This window comes from Indicator indicator, chromosome 1 (genome assembly GCF_027791375.1).
Source record: "Indicator indicator isolate 239-I01 chromosome 1, UM_Iind_1.1, whole genome shotgun sequence".
Lineage (NCBI taxonomy): Eukaryota > Metazoa > Chordata > Aves > Piciformes > Indicatoridae > Indicator > Indicator indicator.
The window spans coordinates 101,876,639-101,892,884 of NC_072010.1; the positions used below are offsets into that span (position 1 = coordinate 101,876,639).

The following is a 16,246-nucleotide window of genomic DNA, read 5'->3' on the forward strand; positions in this document are numbered from 1 at the left end:
ATTTTTTAACAAATTGGATCAAAGCACAGCAATAGTATTGGTTCTGTATATGAAAAAATGAAAAAGTAATGATGGGTTTGGACAACACTCATTTCTCACAATCTTTGTAATGGTTGTATTCATTTTATAATAAAGGGTGAAAGTAATTTACCTTTAGCTCTTTACATAAAAAAGATTGATATTCTATTTCCTGTACCTTCTATAACCAAAGACAACAGAAGTCTCCAAAACAGGGCCTTTGTTTTATTTTAAAAAGACAGTAGTTCTGAGTTTAGCAGCTTCGTTTTGTGTGCCTGTTTACATTCTTATCTCAGAAACTGTTACACAGTATTCACTTAAGGCATGGGAGAAGAGTCCCAGTCCTGGTAAAGAGCTTCAGGCGTTACATGGTAATGCATACTATATTCTGTGATGACTTGCTTTTATTAAAGCTGATTATTTGTCGTAATGCATCGCATATGACATTGCTGTTACCGCTTTTTATTTCACCCTGGATTTTCTCAATTGAGTTGTTTTGCATATGAGTATGTATTTTTGGTTTTGAGTCTATTTAGAAGATCTATTTATTTTAAATTAAAAAGGAAACAACAACAACAACAAAACAAAAAAATGAATAAAAAAAAACAGACTATTGCAGATGTACACCAGGATGGTATGTGAAAAATAGGATAAACAAAACGGGAGTGCACATTTTGAAGTGGTTGGAAGATACTTGAAGCGATGCATACGAGGGGCTGAAACAATTCTAGTTTCTTGTATGTTATAATGGGCTACAAGCTGACTGTTACCAGTCAGAATACAGAGCTGTACTCTTGTAAGCGCGTGAAAATAGCAACTCAATGCTAACAGCTGTCAAAAAAGCAGATACAGTACTGGAATTACTATGAAAGGAAAGCAAAGAGAAAAACCAGTATGCCACTCCAGTGTTTCACAGTTTGTGTGTATTGTGAATGTTGGAGGATTAGTCCTGTATCTCAACAGGTATACATTGTAACTGGAAAAAAACACTTTGAGAGAGTTGGTAAGAATAGTAGCAGGTGTGGATTGTTTTTTGTAAGAAGGAAACTAAATAGATTAAGATTCTTCAGAGCAGAAAAGAAATATCATTGGAAGGGGAAGGATGAAAGTTTATAAAATCGTGTCTGGCATAGAAAATATGAATAGGAAGCATTTACTTTCTCTTTTAATGGAAAGATTAGAGCATATTAAATGGCACTCACTACTGCCACATTCTGAGTCTAGAGAGGAATTATTCCTTGCAGTTCAGTGCAGTCTTTAGTCTTGCCATTGTTGCATAGGAATATATATTTTTTAAATACTATTTCTTCTATTTGAAAGAATAATCTATAAATGCTGTTACATTGTTAGTTGAAAAGCAAAGGAAGGATGATGGTGCTTTTCAGATAGACCTACTTACAATTCATCTCTCTCTCTGGTATATAGTGTGAATTTTCGTGCTAGAGTATCAAAGGAGAATGGAGCTAATTGAACAAAAAACAGCTCTTCACATACGAACACTCAAAAATGTGTTCAAGTACTTGCATGCTAATATATTAGAATAAACCTTGTTACATAGCGTTTGTGTGGCCTTTCAAGTAACAGTAAGCACTAGCAAGTTAGTAGTTCAGTCTGTGTCTTTAGACACAGTTTTTGTTCCTGTGTGAAATCATGGAAAGCAAATCACATTCTTGATTTCATATAAATGAATATTTCAAATACATTCTGCATCTGTAAATCAGGACTGTTTATAATAGCCCTTTATTTCTACATCCCAGGAACTTGAGATTTTTGCTTTCTTTCCACTGTTTCCTATAAAAATACCAAGCTGGTATGTCTTTCATGGTTTATTGAATTGATGGTACCATTTCACATTTGATTTCTGTAGGCAAAATACTTCTCAGCATTAATTGTACAGTTTGATCCCATCAGGTAAAATGCAGGACCACAAGAAGGGTCAGACAGCTAGTAGTGTATTGATTGCATACTTTGTATTTCAGTCAGCATGAAGAGTAATCGTGGAGGGGGTTGCAAGGGGAAAACAGACAGTTGGGTCTGGCATCCAATCCAAACTCAACTCTGGAATATCCCTGCCTCAATTTACATACTTCCATTTTGGCAGCAGATTATATATGTCACACCCTTGTGACGGCACTCACACAGTACAGAGCTGCAGTCGTTAGAACCTAGGGTCACTGTGACCTGGTGATCATCAGTGGTGGCAGGATGTGTACTTTGTGAACAGGGACTAGATTGTGATCACCAAGTCATGTCCTGGTCTCCTCAGCAATCTTATCTCCCCTTATGATACAGAGCACCTGCTTATAAAAATAATACTAGAGACACTTGTAGTGCACCCAAATGTTGTCTTCTTTTTTTTAAAACTACTGTAGGCACTTGTTGGTGATAAGACATTGGCATTTCGATTGATGGATGCAGAGATGTATACAAACATGAGTGTGCTCTCGCCTCTTACTCCAGTTATTGATCGTGGAATACAGCTTCATAAAATGATTCGTCTCATTACTCATGCACTTGGAGGAGAGAGCTATCTGAACTTCATGGGTAAGTAATCTTAGGAATAAGTCTTTTATTTTCTCATTTACAGGATGCTTGGCAGGGAAATAAAATGATCTGGCATCATCTTATATCCACAGTATTCATCACAATGCTGAAGTTTGGAGTATAAATGCTTTCATAGAGGTTTGGTACAAGAGGTAATATACATTGCTTTTTCTGTCTGTAAGATGTATTATAAGACATGAAAATAAAATCAGTGTGTTTCCTAACTTTAACAGAAATAACTTGTGATAATCTGTAATTCAAGTTAAATTGTTGTTCTGCAAGCTTTTCAGGTGGTGAGCATTGCTTTGCACACTTGAGTTGTCTTTCATCTCTGCCATATTCTTCTAAACTTTTTAGGTGACAGTGAATTTAATAATGATAGCTCTGTGCTTATTTCAGTTATCAACTGTTAGGAAGGAATCTGAAAGCAGATGATGTATTTTGTTGCTTCGTAGTGAAGTGCAACGTGTTAATGAGGCAGGCAAGGACAAATCATAGCAATAGAAGACACATCCTGTTGTCAAAGTAGGAAAATGGTACTAGTCATCAATAATTTCTTTTAGTTCATAATCTGTAAAATATAATTGTTGCATTGCTTCCTAAGACCTGTTGCTGCAAGAATGTCCAATAGTTGATCTCATTTAAGCAGCAAGCTACAGTTCCACTTGAATTCAATGTTCTTTTTTTAATATAAAATGCTGGCGTTATTTATGCTTGATGCTCTTTACCATGTTCACACTCCTTAATTTCTTTGCAAAACAATCCTTTACGATAGAGAATCCCAATTCTTTAATGTGGTGTGACAAGTTCTGTATAGCAGTTGTGATAGGCTCATGAGGGAAAAAAGGCTGAAAGTGTTGTTTTCCAAGACAGGCAATCAATGATGCATGACAGTCTTAGTTTTCTGATGGTGAAACACTTGAAAATTACAGAATTGTTAGTTTAATATTGACTCCCAATTTCTATTGTTAAATGTTTTGTGTTATCAAAGGGGATGTATACCACCTTTCTTCCATTAAACTATATTCAAAATACGTTTTTCTAATTAAAAACCTGGAAAACAGTAAGGCAATGGTAGTATTCAATTTAAGCATTACATGTACTGATAAAAGTTCTTTTCCTTGGTATTTTTTCTTAAAATTAAAGCAGCTTCAGGACAGAACAACTCAATTCAGTATTTTAAAATTATTGTTCCCAGTGAAATACAGACATTTTTTCCAAAGAGTGAAGAAATTAATGCAGTAAGTGTTTTTCAGGTATGTAGTCAGGCACCAAAATGTGCAAGTTGTGTGCACTTCTATTCAAATTATTGACACTACAATAGTTAAGGAAGCAGGTGTTTAAAAAATATTCCAGCAAAACTGCAGATATCTCTGTCACAGATTGACTTGCTAAGGCTAAAAAAATTATCAGTAATTCCATGTGGCATGTTAAGTCCAGTGTTTCAAAGCAGGTTGATAGAGCAATTAATATTGTGTGTCTTTGAATACCACAAATGTTTTAGTAACTATGTTATCGTTTGCTGTATGTAAAAGGTGAAAAGATTGTAATAAATGTTGAAGGAGAAAACAGAAATTCAGACTGCTTGCAATCCAGTGTACATAAAACGCACATTGCAGCATGCTAACTTGTTGCGCAATTACAGTGACAAATGAGTTCTTCCAGTTTTCAGCAAATGCTGAGGGTGAGGAAGAAAAACCTTCTGTGGGGTGGAGGGGGAAGTGGAAATCTTCTTTAACAGCTGTACTTTCCTAGGCCCTTCCATAAATATCTTATACCTTCTTTTTCTGAAAACAAAGGTATTGGAGCAACATTCTGGTTTCTCAATGTTATACTCACCTTAGGGGAAAACAAATAGCTTCTAAAGAACATGTATTCAGGAGTGGAAATTTGTGTTCTTGAATGTATCCTGGAATTCCTCTTTGAAGATCTGGAATAATTACACCTGTGTTGGCATATCATTTATACTCCATACATGCAAGCAGATTCCTCTTGAGAGAAGTTGTGCCCCACTGAACACCAAACATTGATTGTGGCTTTCTCCCACCTTTCTCACTTTTCACTCTGTGTGGTTCCCCGTTGTTCTTACAGGTATCAATAAGAAAGCACTGCAAAAATACCATTATTCTTATTTTTCATGATTCTGGATGTTTAATTTTAACTGAAGGCTTTTATTTTCCTTCCCAATTGCTTGTATCCGAGTGCAGGCAATCAATGATGCATGCAAACTTAAGTGCAAATAGGAATGTTTTGTCATTTCAGTAAATTGGTTCCCTTGTAACACTACTATTGGCAGGATTGTTTCCTCAGATCTGTATTTCCTTTTTCTGTGCAGCTTTGCAAGTAATCTCTGGGGCTTCATGTGCCCATCTCCCATGGAAGACTTAACCTAGAAGGGGAAAATCTCCATATGCTTGGCTAAAAATGAGCATGACAATGATAAATTCCTTCTGTAGGCCAGTTTGTCTTAAAAGCAATAGTAAAAACGTAGTAAATGTTTTGAAACCTGTGCTGTGTCTAAATGCTCTGCTTCCAAAGCAGGTAGGAAGCAACAATCCTAATGTAGCTGTAGTTTCTTCAAGCCAACTTTTGGTGTAGACAGAGATTTTAATATTGAGACTGGTCAGTACTGGTCAGAAGATATTGTATGACTTTGAGAAAGCAAAAAAAATTCAAGTTCTTTTGCACAGTGTTTTAGTAGGGACACAGGTGATGCTTCTTGAAGGGTTTCCTGCTCTACAGTTATGTTTCCATGAAGATGTTGACATAGATTATACAGGTTTGATTATCTGAACTTAAGTGACATTTGAAGAGGAAGCCCCAAGCATTCACATTATGTGCCTGTATTAAATAGTGGGAGTAATTTTTTTTTTTCTTTAATTGGAAATAATAGAAAAAAACTTTCAATTTGAACTCAAGTATTTTTGTATGCAACTGTAGGGATGTTGAAATACAATATGCATCTAAGATTGACCTAATTAAAACCAGGAAATATGTGGAAAAATAGTTGGAGACATAGATCTTTGCCCTCTTAAATACAAGGATTTGAAGACAAATCATGTATCTGACTAAAATTCTTTATTGTCAGTTTAACCTCTAACAAAATAACAAGGCTTAGGATTTAGTCTACATCCTAATTTGCTGAACAGGGACTAATAGATATTATAAGACCTAGAGAATACTACAGAAATCTTCTCATCTCACCTTGAAAATAGCATAGCCACTGTTGTTACCCACCAGACAATGTTGAACTTCAATGTAAAGATACTCACATTTCCTGAAAATAATAGTTGAATTTACCACTACAAAACTGTTCTGTCTGTAGAGCCCTTCATTGTCCTTTGGCTTCATTTTCCATCCTGCCCCTGAAGAAAAGCTGTAGATAACTATAATTGATCCTTTCCTTTAAATGTTCTTTTTCTATGTTGTGCTTATTGCCTGTGCCCTACATTTAGGGGAAACCCTGCAGAATGTGTAAAATAGTTGTGCCAGGTTTTTCAGTGAACTTGTTTACATGTTCTCTCCGTATCTTGCAGATACATCTGTTTGTCTATCTAGCTTTAGACAAGCCAGGTTAGCTGTTTTCTCATCTAGAATAGACATAAGATCTGTCCCAAGAGGCTTTAAATAGCATTTGAGGTCATTGGGATACTTCCTAGCACTAATATTTATTTTTATGCCACTGTAGGGTCTTGTTTTTCTCCTTCCTAACAATTTTCTTTCTTTCTGCATCATTACAAATTGGTTTAAACTCAAATCTATTGATTTAAATAGAGATTAGTTCCCTACATGAACCTCCTGCACTGTTTTTCATGACTTTTCTACAGTAAAACAACTCTTAATTAGGACTCCAGAGACCAAGTCTCTCTTCCTGCAGAAAAACTTTCTGTGTGTAGAAGGTAGAAGGTGATTTGCAGTAACCAGAACATTCTTTTGCAATCGTGAGCATTGACTGATAGTGTTACTGTTTGGGTTGACATTTAACTCTATTTCACTGATGGGAAATTTATCTGCAAAGCTTTCTTTTCCCACTTGTTAGTTCATTTGTACAGTAGTTTATTTACTTTCTCTACACTTGGGTTGTTTTTTTTTTTGGATGCAGTAAACCAGCATCTTCTCCAGTGGTTTGGTATTGTGAGACTCTTTGGCCTTAAAAATGAAATGCTATTCATCAAATATTCCTTTGAATATTTTGGAGAGAGAAACTTAGGTATTTTAAAATTTATTTTTGAATTAAGTGATTTTGCTACATAAGGCTTTTGAAAATGTGTTGACGAACATGAAAAGGAATGGTGCAAAAACTAGTGTAGTAGCACTAGTAGCAGGCTGTAAATATGCATGCAATTTACTTTAAGAATATTAAGTAAATTTGAAATAAAAATGATAGAACCTAGATTACAGCATAAATGGAAATGTTACTTAAACCATAATCCTAAACATGTCCATGCCAGGCTCTGTAATGCTCAAGTACTGGTGAACACCACCAGCTTTCGCTCTGCACCCATCCAGAGCCATCTACCCCAAAGGAAGAACGAGTTCACCTTTCACTGAGCCCTCTGGACCACAGGAAGCCTGCGTGGGGTGCTGGACACACTTGTGGCATGGGGGGTTTGCAGTATCAGCAAAACCCAGAGGAAACCACCACCTCAGAAAGCTGTGCCATCACCATGGCCTGGAGAAGCAATATCAGGCTCAAAACCCCTGAGACAGTTGCCCACAGCAAGCTGCCATCATTGGACTAGCTCTGGGGCTGGGGAAGCTAATGCAGAAGGATGGACCCGTGCCTCAGCTTCTTTCCCTCATCTGTATGTGTGTTTGGGTGTCAGTGACCACTGCCAACCACTGGTCCTTTACCCTGCCCCACAGGCTCTGGCTTTCACCCGGGGGAAACTACCATCAAGCCTTCTGGCCCTCTGCTTGTATAGCTGAGATGTGGCACTTGCACCTAGTCATTAGGCCTGCTGCGGAGGTGAATTGAGGCTCACACTCATAGTACAGACAGGTAAGGTGGTGCCCGGGCCATTTCCTAAGAATCATGTCTTGGCCCACCGACTAAGCACACCAATCACGCTGACTTTTGTGATGCCATGACCGGAGGCAGCACAAAACAGTGCCCCTTGGACAGCTCAGAAGAATGGTGTGGACAACACATCTACCTGTCGCTCCATGTCAAGCAGCAAAGTCCCAGAGTTTGGAGTAGAGCTGGCTTCCTTTTATGATGGATACTTTGGCAATGACAATGCACAGTCCTTCAGTGCTGCTGCTGGCCACCACCAGCCCAGAGCTGGGTAGACCTGTCAGCCTCTTCATGGCCCTGGAGCCAGGTAGACTTGACAGCTTCTTCCAGGCCTCAAGCCTGGTAGAAAACAAGAAAGGTGTAATTTGAAATCTTATCTACAATTTGGCATGTACTTCCTGCCTGTAGTGACAGAGCACCTACAGCATTGTGTAATACCCAGCATGCCCACACTCACAACTTGGGGCAGGCAGCGGCAGAGGCAAGAATCCAAACTTCACTTTTATACTTGCCCAAAATACTATAAAGCAACTGGGAGGAAAGAGATGAGAGGCTGTATTATAATCTAAAAATAAACCATACACTTATGCAAACTTGCATAATTTTCCTTCTGTCCCATCTTCCCTTCACAAAATTATGTCCAAATACTAGGAATCTATTGTAGGAGTCAGTTGTAATTCCTCCTTGAGAGGGTAGGCTAGAAAGCTTCATAATTATGTATTTAAATAGAGGTAATTTAAATACATAAAATTCTTACTAGCTGTAGGTTATATATGTGATGGTGAATTGTAGTCTACATTATGGCTTCTCAAGTTAGGGACCTTAAAATGGAAGCCATAATAGTTAACTGCATCCTTGGAACTGCTCAACAATCAATAGTGGCTTCAGATTTTCTGGGGTAGGAGAGAGATCTACATTGTGGTAGGTCTTGTGTGTGGTGCTCCTTTTTCAGATTTCCTTAGCTTGGTCCCCAAGTCAGAAGTCTGCGGCATACCATATATTCCACTGTCAGTGGAATTTGTAGGGTATCGAGCTAATCTGACATTTGGTTTCAGTTACAAGGTGTTTGGGGTTTTTTTGTTTGGTTAGTTTTTTAATATATGGGTAGTTCTCTACTTGCTTTACAGATATAAACAGATTTGATTTTTAAGCCTGAGTTATTTTGGGAACTACAGATTCATTTATTTTCAGTTATGCTTAGTATAATAGTTTAATCATGGTCATATTGAGACTTGCTAAGGTCTTCAGCTCTGTTCTTAACACTCCAGCTGTTGCCTTGCATCTTTTGTGATTTGTACAACTCACAGTTGAGACTTGTAACATCTTTTCTGTTACCATGTATGAGTGTATACACCCTGCTTTACTGATACAGTAGTTTGCTAGAGAACGAAAATACAAATAAGAGTTCCCTCTATATAAATAAATAAGAGTTCCCTTTTTATTTATATGGGGCTTTCACTTTTGTTGTTTTGAAGAACAATTTCAGTAATAGGCCTCTATACATTGTAACTTTATAATTCACACTTGCAGCATAGGTTTTTAGAGGAATTCCTCTTTTCAAGCACTCAAAATTACAATTTTTAACAAATTCTGATACAATCAAAATATTGCACATCTAAATTTCTAACTCTACAAGAAATGGCTGTCATTCTGTTCTTTCATAAATGTAGATGTGGAGAAAAAGAAACCAAGTTCAGAAACTTTTCAGTAAACTGTAACTAAACTATATACAGAATCAACCACGTTGGAAAAGACCTCAGAGATCATCAAGTCCAACCTATTACCTAACACCTAACACCACCTGACAACTAAACCATGTTTCCAAGTGCCACATCCAGTCTTTTTTTGAACACCTCCAGGGATGGTGACTCTACCACCTCCCTGGGCAGCCCATTCCAATGGCCAATTACTCTTTCTGTGAAGAACTTTCTCCTCACCTCCAGCCTAAACTTCCCCTGGCACAGCTTGAGACTGTGTCCTCTTGTTCTGGTGCTGGTTGTCTGGGAGAAGAGACCAACCCTCACCTGTCTACAACCTCTTTCCAGGTAGTTGTAGAGAGCAATAAGGTCTCCCCTGAGCCTCCTCTTCACCAGGCTAAACAATCCCAGCTCTCTCAACCTCTCCTCATAGGGCTTGTGCTTGAGACTTCTCACCAGCCTTGTTGCCCTCCTCTGGACATGTTCAAGCATCTCAATGTCCTTCATAAATTGAGGAGCCCAGAACTGCACTTAGTACTCAAGGTGTGGCCTAACCAGTTCTGAGTATGGGCGAAGAATGACTTCCCTGCTCCTGATGGCCACACTATTTCTGATGCAGACCAGGATGCCATTGGCCTCCTTGACCACCTGAGCACACTGCTGGCTTGTGTTTAGTCAGCTGTTGACCAGTACCCCCAGGTCCCTTTCTGCCTGGCTGCTCTCCAGCCACTATCTGCCCAGCCTGTAGCGCTGCATGGGCTGGTTGTGGCCAAAGTGCAGAAGCTGGCACTTGGACTTGTTAAATGCCATCCTGTTGGACCCTGCCCATCTGACCATCCTGTCAAAGTCCCTCTGCAGAACCCTCCTACCCTCCAACAGATCAACACCTGCAAACCTACTAATGGTGAACTCTATCAACTCATCCAGATCATTAATAAAGATACTAAATATGATTGGGCCCAACACTGATCCGTGGGGGACACCACTAGTGACTGGCCTCCAGCTGGATGTGGCACCATTCACCACCCTCTCTGGGCTCTCTCATATGGCATTGATTAGTGTTAATTAGCTGTTGTTTATGGAAAAAAAAAAAAGCTCAATAGTTGAAGATTAATGTAAAGACTACAATATTCTGACTAAATATTTTGTTTTCAATTTCTTCACATTCTTCACAAGTGTATTCTCATTAATTCATTGTGTGAGAAATTAAGTGTAGTCATTCTAGAATTCTTATGCTGTGGTTAACTCAGATTTAAGAAACCCTTACTTTGAATGTTTTCTGTTTATTGGAGTCTTGAAGTAACTTAAAATGTTACATATTGTAATTATTTTAAAATTTCATAAAGCTTAGTTTGTCATCTAAACTCTTTGCAACTGTTAGAGCTTTAGAAGAGCATTGGTGTTCCACAGTATGTAAAAATAATTTTTGTGGGATTGTTTTATTCATAATGTTTTTTCAGAGAAAAATTTATCTAGCTGTTCTTCTCTTGAGAGAGGACTTTTGAGGACACGTGTTTTGGTTATAGTTACATCTGTATGTATTCAGAATGACAGACTGGATATACTTTCTATAGCTAATCTATAGACTTTGGCTCCTCATGCTCTGCATCCCTTGGTTGGATGATGTATTGCGAAACTAAAAGGAAGAAAGAAATTATTTTCAGATTTTCATGTAAATATTAAGCTGATCTATACAAAATACCATAGAAAATGCAAGTCCCCCTTTGGATTACTAAAAAAATATACATACATATATGTGTATGTGTAAGAGTAGACTTGCTTGCGAGGTTTTCTTCCCTCTTTACCTTCTTCAATAAATTCATACAATAACATGTCATTTTCACATAGAACTTAGCTTCTGCCTTGTCTCAAAGCAGAGGAGTAATGTCTGTTTTCTAGTTTATCAGCATCACTAATGACATGCTTAGTGCGCGAGGTCACTCATTTCCTGGATGCCAGATGTCTACAGAAATGGTCTACCTGATAAAAATTAAATCTCTGCTTGAACTTTGTGAGTGCAGGAGAAAAAGTTTAAGTGTGCCCCATTAAAAAAAATGGTAAATAATTTGTTTTGTGTTAAAGCCATTTGTCTTTTTTGGTTGGGTTTGGTTTGGTTTGGTTTTTTCTCTTCCTTCTACTTGCCGTACTTCACACAAGTTTGAACCCGATAATTTATCATAGCCATTTTATTTTATGTTACTTATTTCTGAAACCCCTAATGCTGAATATAAGCTACATCAGCATTTTACCATATCTAGCTCTATTTTATTACTATTTTTTGCAGTATGTCTCAGTAATTTGGAAAGAGTCAGCAATTCCATGGCAAAGCTGTCTACCAAAGGGCAAAAAAAAAAAAAATATTCTTAAGTATACTTTGTAGGCTGGCTTTTAAAGACAAATAGAGATTACCCAAATTGCATTTTCCTTTACGTAATTTAGCAACATGAAACTGTAGTGAGCTGGTATAAGAGCATGCATAAGATCCTCTAATCAGCTGCTTTACCTTTACCAACATTATTTGCTCAATCCAAAAGTTGGGAAGGAGACGTGGTTCTTATTTGAACATTCCCATAAGTGAAATTAAAACACAAACAAGGTCATATATCAAGATGAGGCTATTTATGAAAGAGAGAATGGAGCAAACAAAACAGAGAAAGAAATAAAAGGGAGAGAGGGAGAGAGAATGGAGAAAGAGAGCAGGAGAGATAGTTATCACCCCATGGTCCTTCTTTGGTTCTGGGGATGGAGAGACATCCTGGGCTGCTGCCTTAAGCCCAAGATGTCCCTGGTGATGTCCCCCCAGTAAGCTGGCGTAGCCCAGGGTTTTTATTATGATTCCGGTTCATTCATTGTAGCTCCACCTGGCTCACGTCAACAATGCATGAGTGGATTTCCCGGGGGGGGGTGTCTTCCATGTGTCTGCAGGTATCAGCTCTGAGCGGCCTCCACCCCTCTTTGCCATGCACTGTCCACCACTCTCGCTGGGCATCTGCTGTCTCAGTGGGCAGAGATGACACATAAGGTGGGTCGTTCAGGATGATCTTACTTTGTCGAGACACTTCTCAGTTCTTAATGTAATTACCACAATCACAAGGTAATTTACATGTTCAAGAGAGGATTCTCTCAACTGTTTTGGGCAATGCAAACCCAAATGTAATTTAACCCCACATGTTAGTCAGTAAGGAATTGTTGTTTTGAGTCATGACTGAGCAGGTGACATTTTGTATTGGTAAAATCTGAATAACAGACTGTTAGGCATACATTCCAATTAGGATTTTAATGTATTCATTTGTGCCAATTTTAAATGAGTTCATTTCAGTATTGTCATTAATTTCATAAATCTCTGTAGTTTAAGCTGAGATAGCACGTCTGTGCTGACACTGGAATTAAAAAAAGATATCTTTATGAGTTTAAGAACTTAATTTCACAAGCCCTGCTTATTAGCTTAATATCTGCTCATTGTCTTAATTTTCTGAGGCCATCAATCTGATGCTCACTTAGAAGTTTACTAGAATATGAATTTAAATAACACTCTAGATGAATTTGCATTGATCTCCAAGGGACAAGGTATTTTCTATGCAAATTTTCCTAAGTGGTAAGTTCTGCAGAGTAAAGCATATTAAGCCATCTTCTATAAATGTGGACCTGTCTTTCTCAGATCTTTTGAGATCTGCAGTTTGAAATTTCAAACTATGAAGGTTACAGATGCCACTAGAATTTATCAGTGCAAGCATAGGCTACATTATTTGGTTTGGAATCATATTTCTATTATAATTTATTATAACCTCGTTGAGATCTACAAAAAGAAAACCTGAAAGCGCTCTGACAGACTTTGTGCACTTTCATAGGTCAAGAGATTTGATGGAAAATTCCTTCATATAGTAACAGAGAGAAGTAGCGATGTGTTGGTATTGGAGGGAGGAAAGGCATGTAAGGTAGAAGGCAGACCAGGAGAATGTGGGAGTGGAAAAGGCACACAATCAAGTTGATATTGGAGTGGAGCTGCAAGCTCCATTAACCATGGATAGTCACTTTATCTTTCCCTCTAAAAAAATACAATCCTGTACATAATTCAGGATAAATTATTTCTATGAGCTTATGGAAATCATTAAGAACACATTGAAAATGAAATATACTAGTTTCACTTAAGTGTGATGAGGTTAATCTTATGTATGAATACAGAACTCTCAAGACAGGAAAGGAGGCGTTTATAGTGGAGTAAATTACAAAAGGAGTTTAAGAAGAGGATAAAATTAGTTTGGCTGAACAGAAATTGTGGGGGTTTTTGTGTTTGTTTTTTTTTGCGAATAGAGCACTCACCTTTAGATGTTGTTGAATGTCCCACTGAATTAGGAAAGACTGCCTTCTACAAGTATTATATAAAAGTTCAGGGATGGAGGGGAAACAGGGCAAAAGACTTATTGCAAGGAGAACAGACTATTGTTCACAAAGCCAGGAGCTCTAGCACAGACTTTTTATGGCTAGAAATACAGAACTTTTACTCAGTTGGGATAGTTACTTGGATCTCTTTTTGAAATTTGGAGCAGCATGCACTCCACCATTTATCTTTTATTCCTTAAATTTGTGAAATATATTAATGCTGGGATTGCGACATGCACATAAACCAACTTTTTAATTTATCCCTCACTGAGGACTTCTGCATCTTTTGTGTGTGTTCTCTCCAGGAATATGTGTATATGGCCCTTTTAAAACAAATAACCCAAAACTTGGTTCAGAGTGTTATGTTTATCTTTCATAATTGGTTATTTATTTTAGTTCATAAGGACTTGCACCATCTGAGAAGTAGAGCAGTTGTATATAATATGTACATAAGTTGTACATAATATATACATGAGTTGTACATAATATGTACAACAAATGGGAAAGGAAAAGCGAAGAAGTCTGATGGACTTCCATAACTCACTTTTTCCTTTCATCGAAGCTGGCATAGTGAGAGTGCCTCTTTAGAGGTAACAAAATGCTGTACAAATATATGTTCTATTTGCAGTAAGTTTTAATTGTTCTATTATTTTATGTTCTATTTATCTGTACTTAGGCAGCTTTTATACAGACCTTTGTGAATATGTGAACAGTTTATTCTTTAAAACCTTCTGTTTTTTCAATATATTTTTAATCTCTTTCCTAATTATTTTTATTTCCTTTTGGAAAAAAAAAAAAAAAGCAACCCAGGAAGTCATACTGAAAATATTCTATATAGCAATATTGTGTTACCTGGTTTCTAAATTTGCTTTGCCTTACATGCACTCTGTTAATACATGTCATACTTAGACTCACAGAATTGTTAGGGTTGGAAGGGACCTCAAGGATCATCTAGTTCCAACCCCCCTGCCCTGGGCAGGGACACCTCATACTAGATCAGGTTGCTCAGAGCCACATCCAGCCTGGCCTTAAAAACCTGCAGGGATGGGGCTTCTACCACCTCCCTGGGCAACCTGTTCCAATGTCTTGCCACCCTCATGGTGAAGAATTTCTTCCTAACATCCAATCCGAATCTACCCATGGATGTGGCTCTTAGCAACCTGAGTTAGTATGAGGTGTCCCTGCCCGTGGCAGGGGGGTTGGAACTAGATGATCCTTGAGGTCCCTTCCAACCCTAACAATTCTATGATATGATTTTGGGGGTAATTCTCCAAATTTATGTTGGGGGGGGAATTCCTAAACCCACCTCATTTACTTAGCACCCAGCGCGGGGCTGAAACCCACAACCCTGCGTTTAAGAATCTCTATTGACTGAGCTAGTCTGGTGATTTCTTTTGGGGGTAATTCTCTAAATTAATGTTGGGGGCTAATTCCTAACCCCACTACATGTAATTGGCACCCAAAGGAAGAATTCATGAGGAATCTACAGTACACAAGCATGAGTCACCTTGGAGATCCTGTATTTTCGTCTCATCTGCAGAGAGACAAACTGTTTTTCCTGGTTCCTGATTTCTGAACGACCAATATCTTAAATAGCCAGAATGGAGGATGAACTGAAACTACTTTACTACTCATTATTGTAGATGTTTTAGATTAGATGGATAGCATTAGCAAACAATCGAATTATTTAGAAGGGGAGAATTGTTACAGTTATAGGCTGATGTCTAGGAAAATTCCAGAGACCTTGAATAGAAGATTGTTAAAGGTAAATAAATTACCATTGGATATAAAAGAAAAATAATGATAAGGTCTAAATAATTCCATTGACTGTCTCTTTTTTGCTTCTTAACTCTAGCTGCTACTAGCTGGTGCTTTTGCTTAGCTTTGCTGACCTTGGCTGCATTCCTTGTTTTGGCTAAGTACTAGCAGGCTATTCTAACTGCTTTCTTATCTTCCTCTTGGGGGACATGGGGGTGAAGGAGGAGGGGGATAAGGATTTGCCCTTGGTGAAGCCATGTTGATTATACCAAATCATGCTTCTGCTAGTGTACTTCTACAAGGAATATATATTGAGAAAAGTCTGTAGAAAGCAGTTTATACGTTGTAGTGTAACAAGTTGTTTGTTGGTTTTTGGGGTTGTTCCCTCTTCTCCCCCTCCCCCCCCCCCAACCCCCAGTCTCCTGATTTATAAAGAGATTATGTGAGCTATATTCAAGATACTGGATATCTTTATTCAGAGGCTAGACTCAGGAACATAAGATACTTTTACTAGTCTCTCTAGTCTGTCTCTCTGTTTCTCTCTCCCAGTGTATCACTATCAGATTTTCAAAGGATATGTTGTTTTCTGACAATAAAATGTTCCCATTAAGATCTAAATGAGAAAACAAGTAGTGAAATTAGCTACCAGCATAGTGTGGCTGTGTAAAAAAAATGAAATGCAACAAAAGAGAATGAGTAATGACATTATCAGAAGGAAAAAAAAAAAAGTCAAAGATGTAATTTCACTTGTTTCAGTGGATTGTTTTCCCTTTTTTTGAAGAAGATCCATGCCAAGTATTTATCACTTCAGCAATTCTGTTTTTTTTTTAAA

General features: G+C 37.8%; 1 protein-coding gene across 1 annotated transcript in view; it reads left to right on the forward strand.

The window, feature by feature from the left end:
• Positions 1 to 16,246, forward strand: part of GBE1 (1,4-alpha-glucan branching enzyme 1) — a 170,533-nt gene that overhangs the window by 117,694 nt on the left and 36,593 nt on the right. The window contains exon 12 of the mRNA XM_054392238.1: positions 2,391 to 2,562. Coding sequence (XP_054248213.1) covers positions 2,391 to 2,562 — 172 coding nt within the window. The remainder of the gene's footprint in view (positions 1 to 2,390; positions 2,563 to 16,246) is intronic.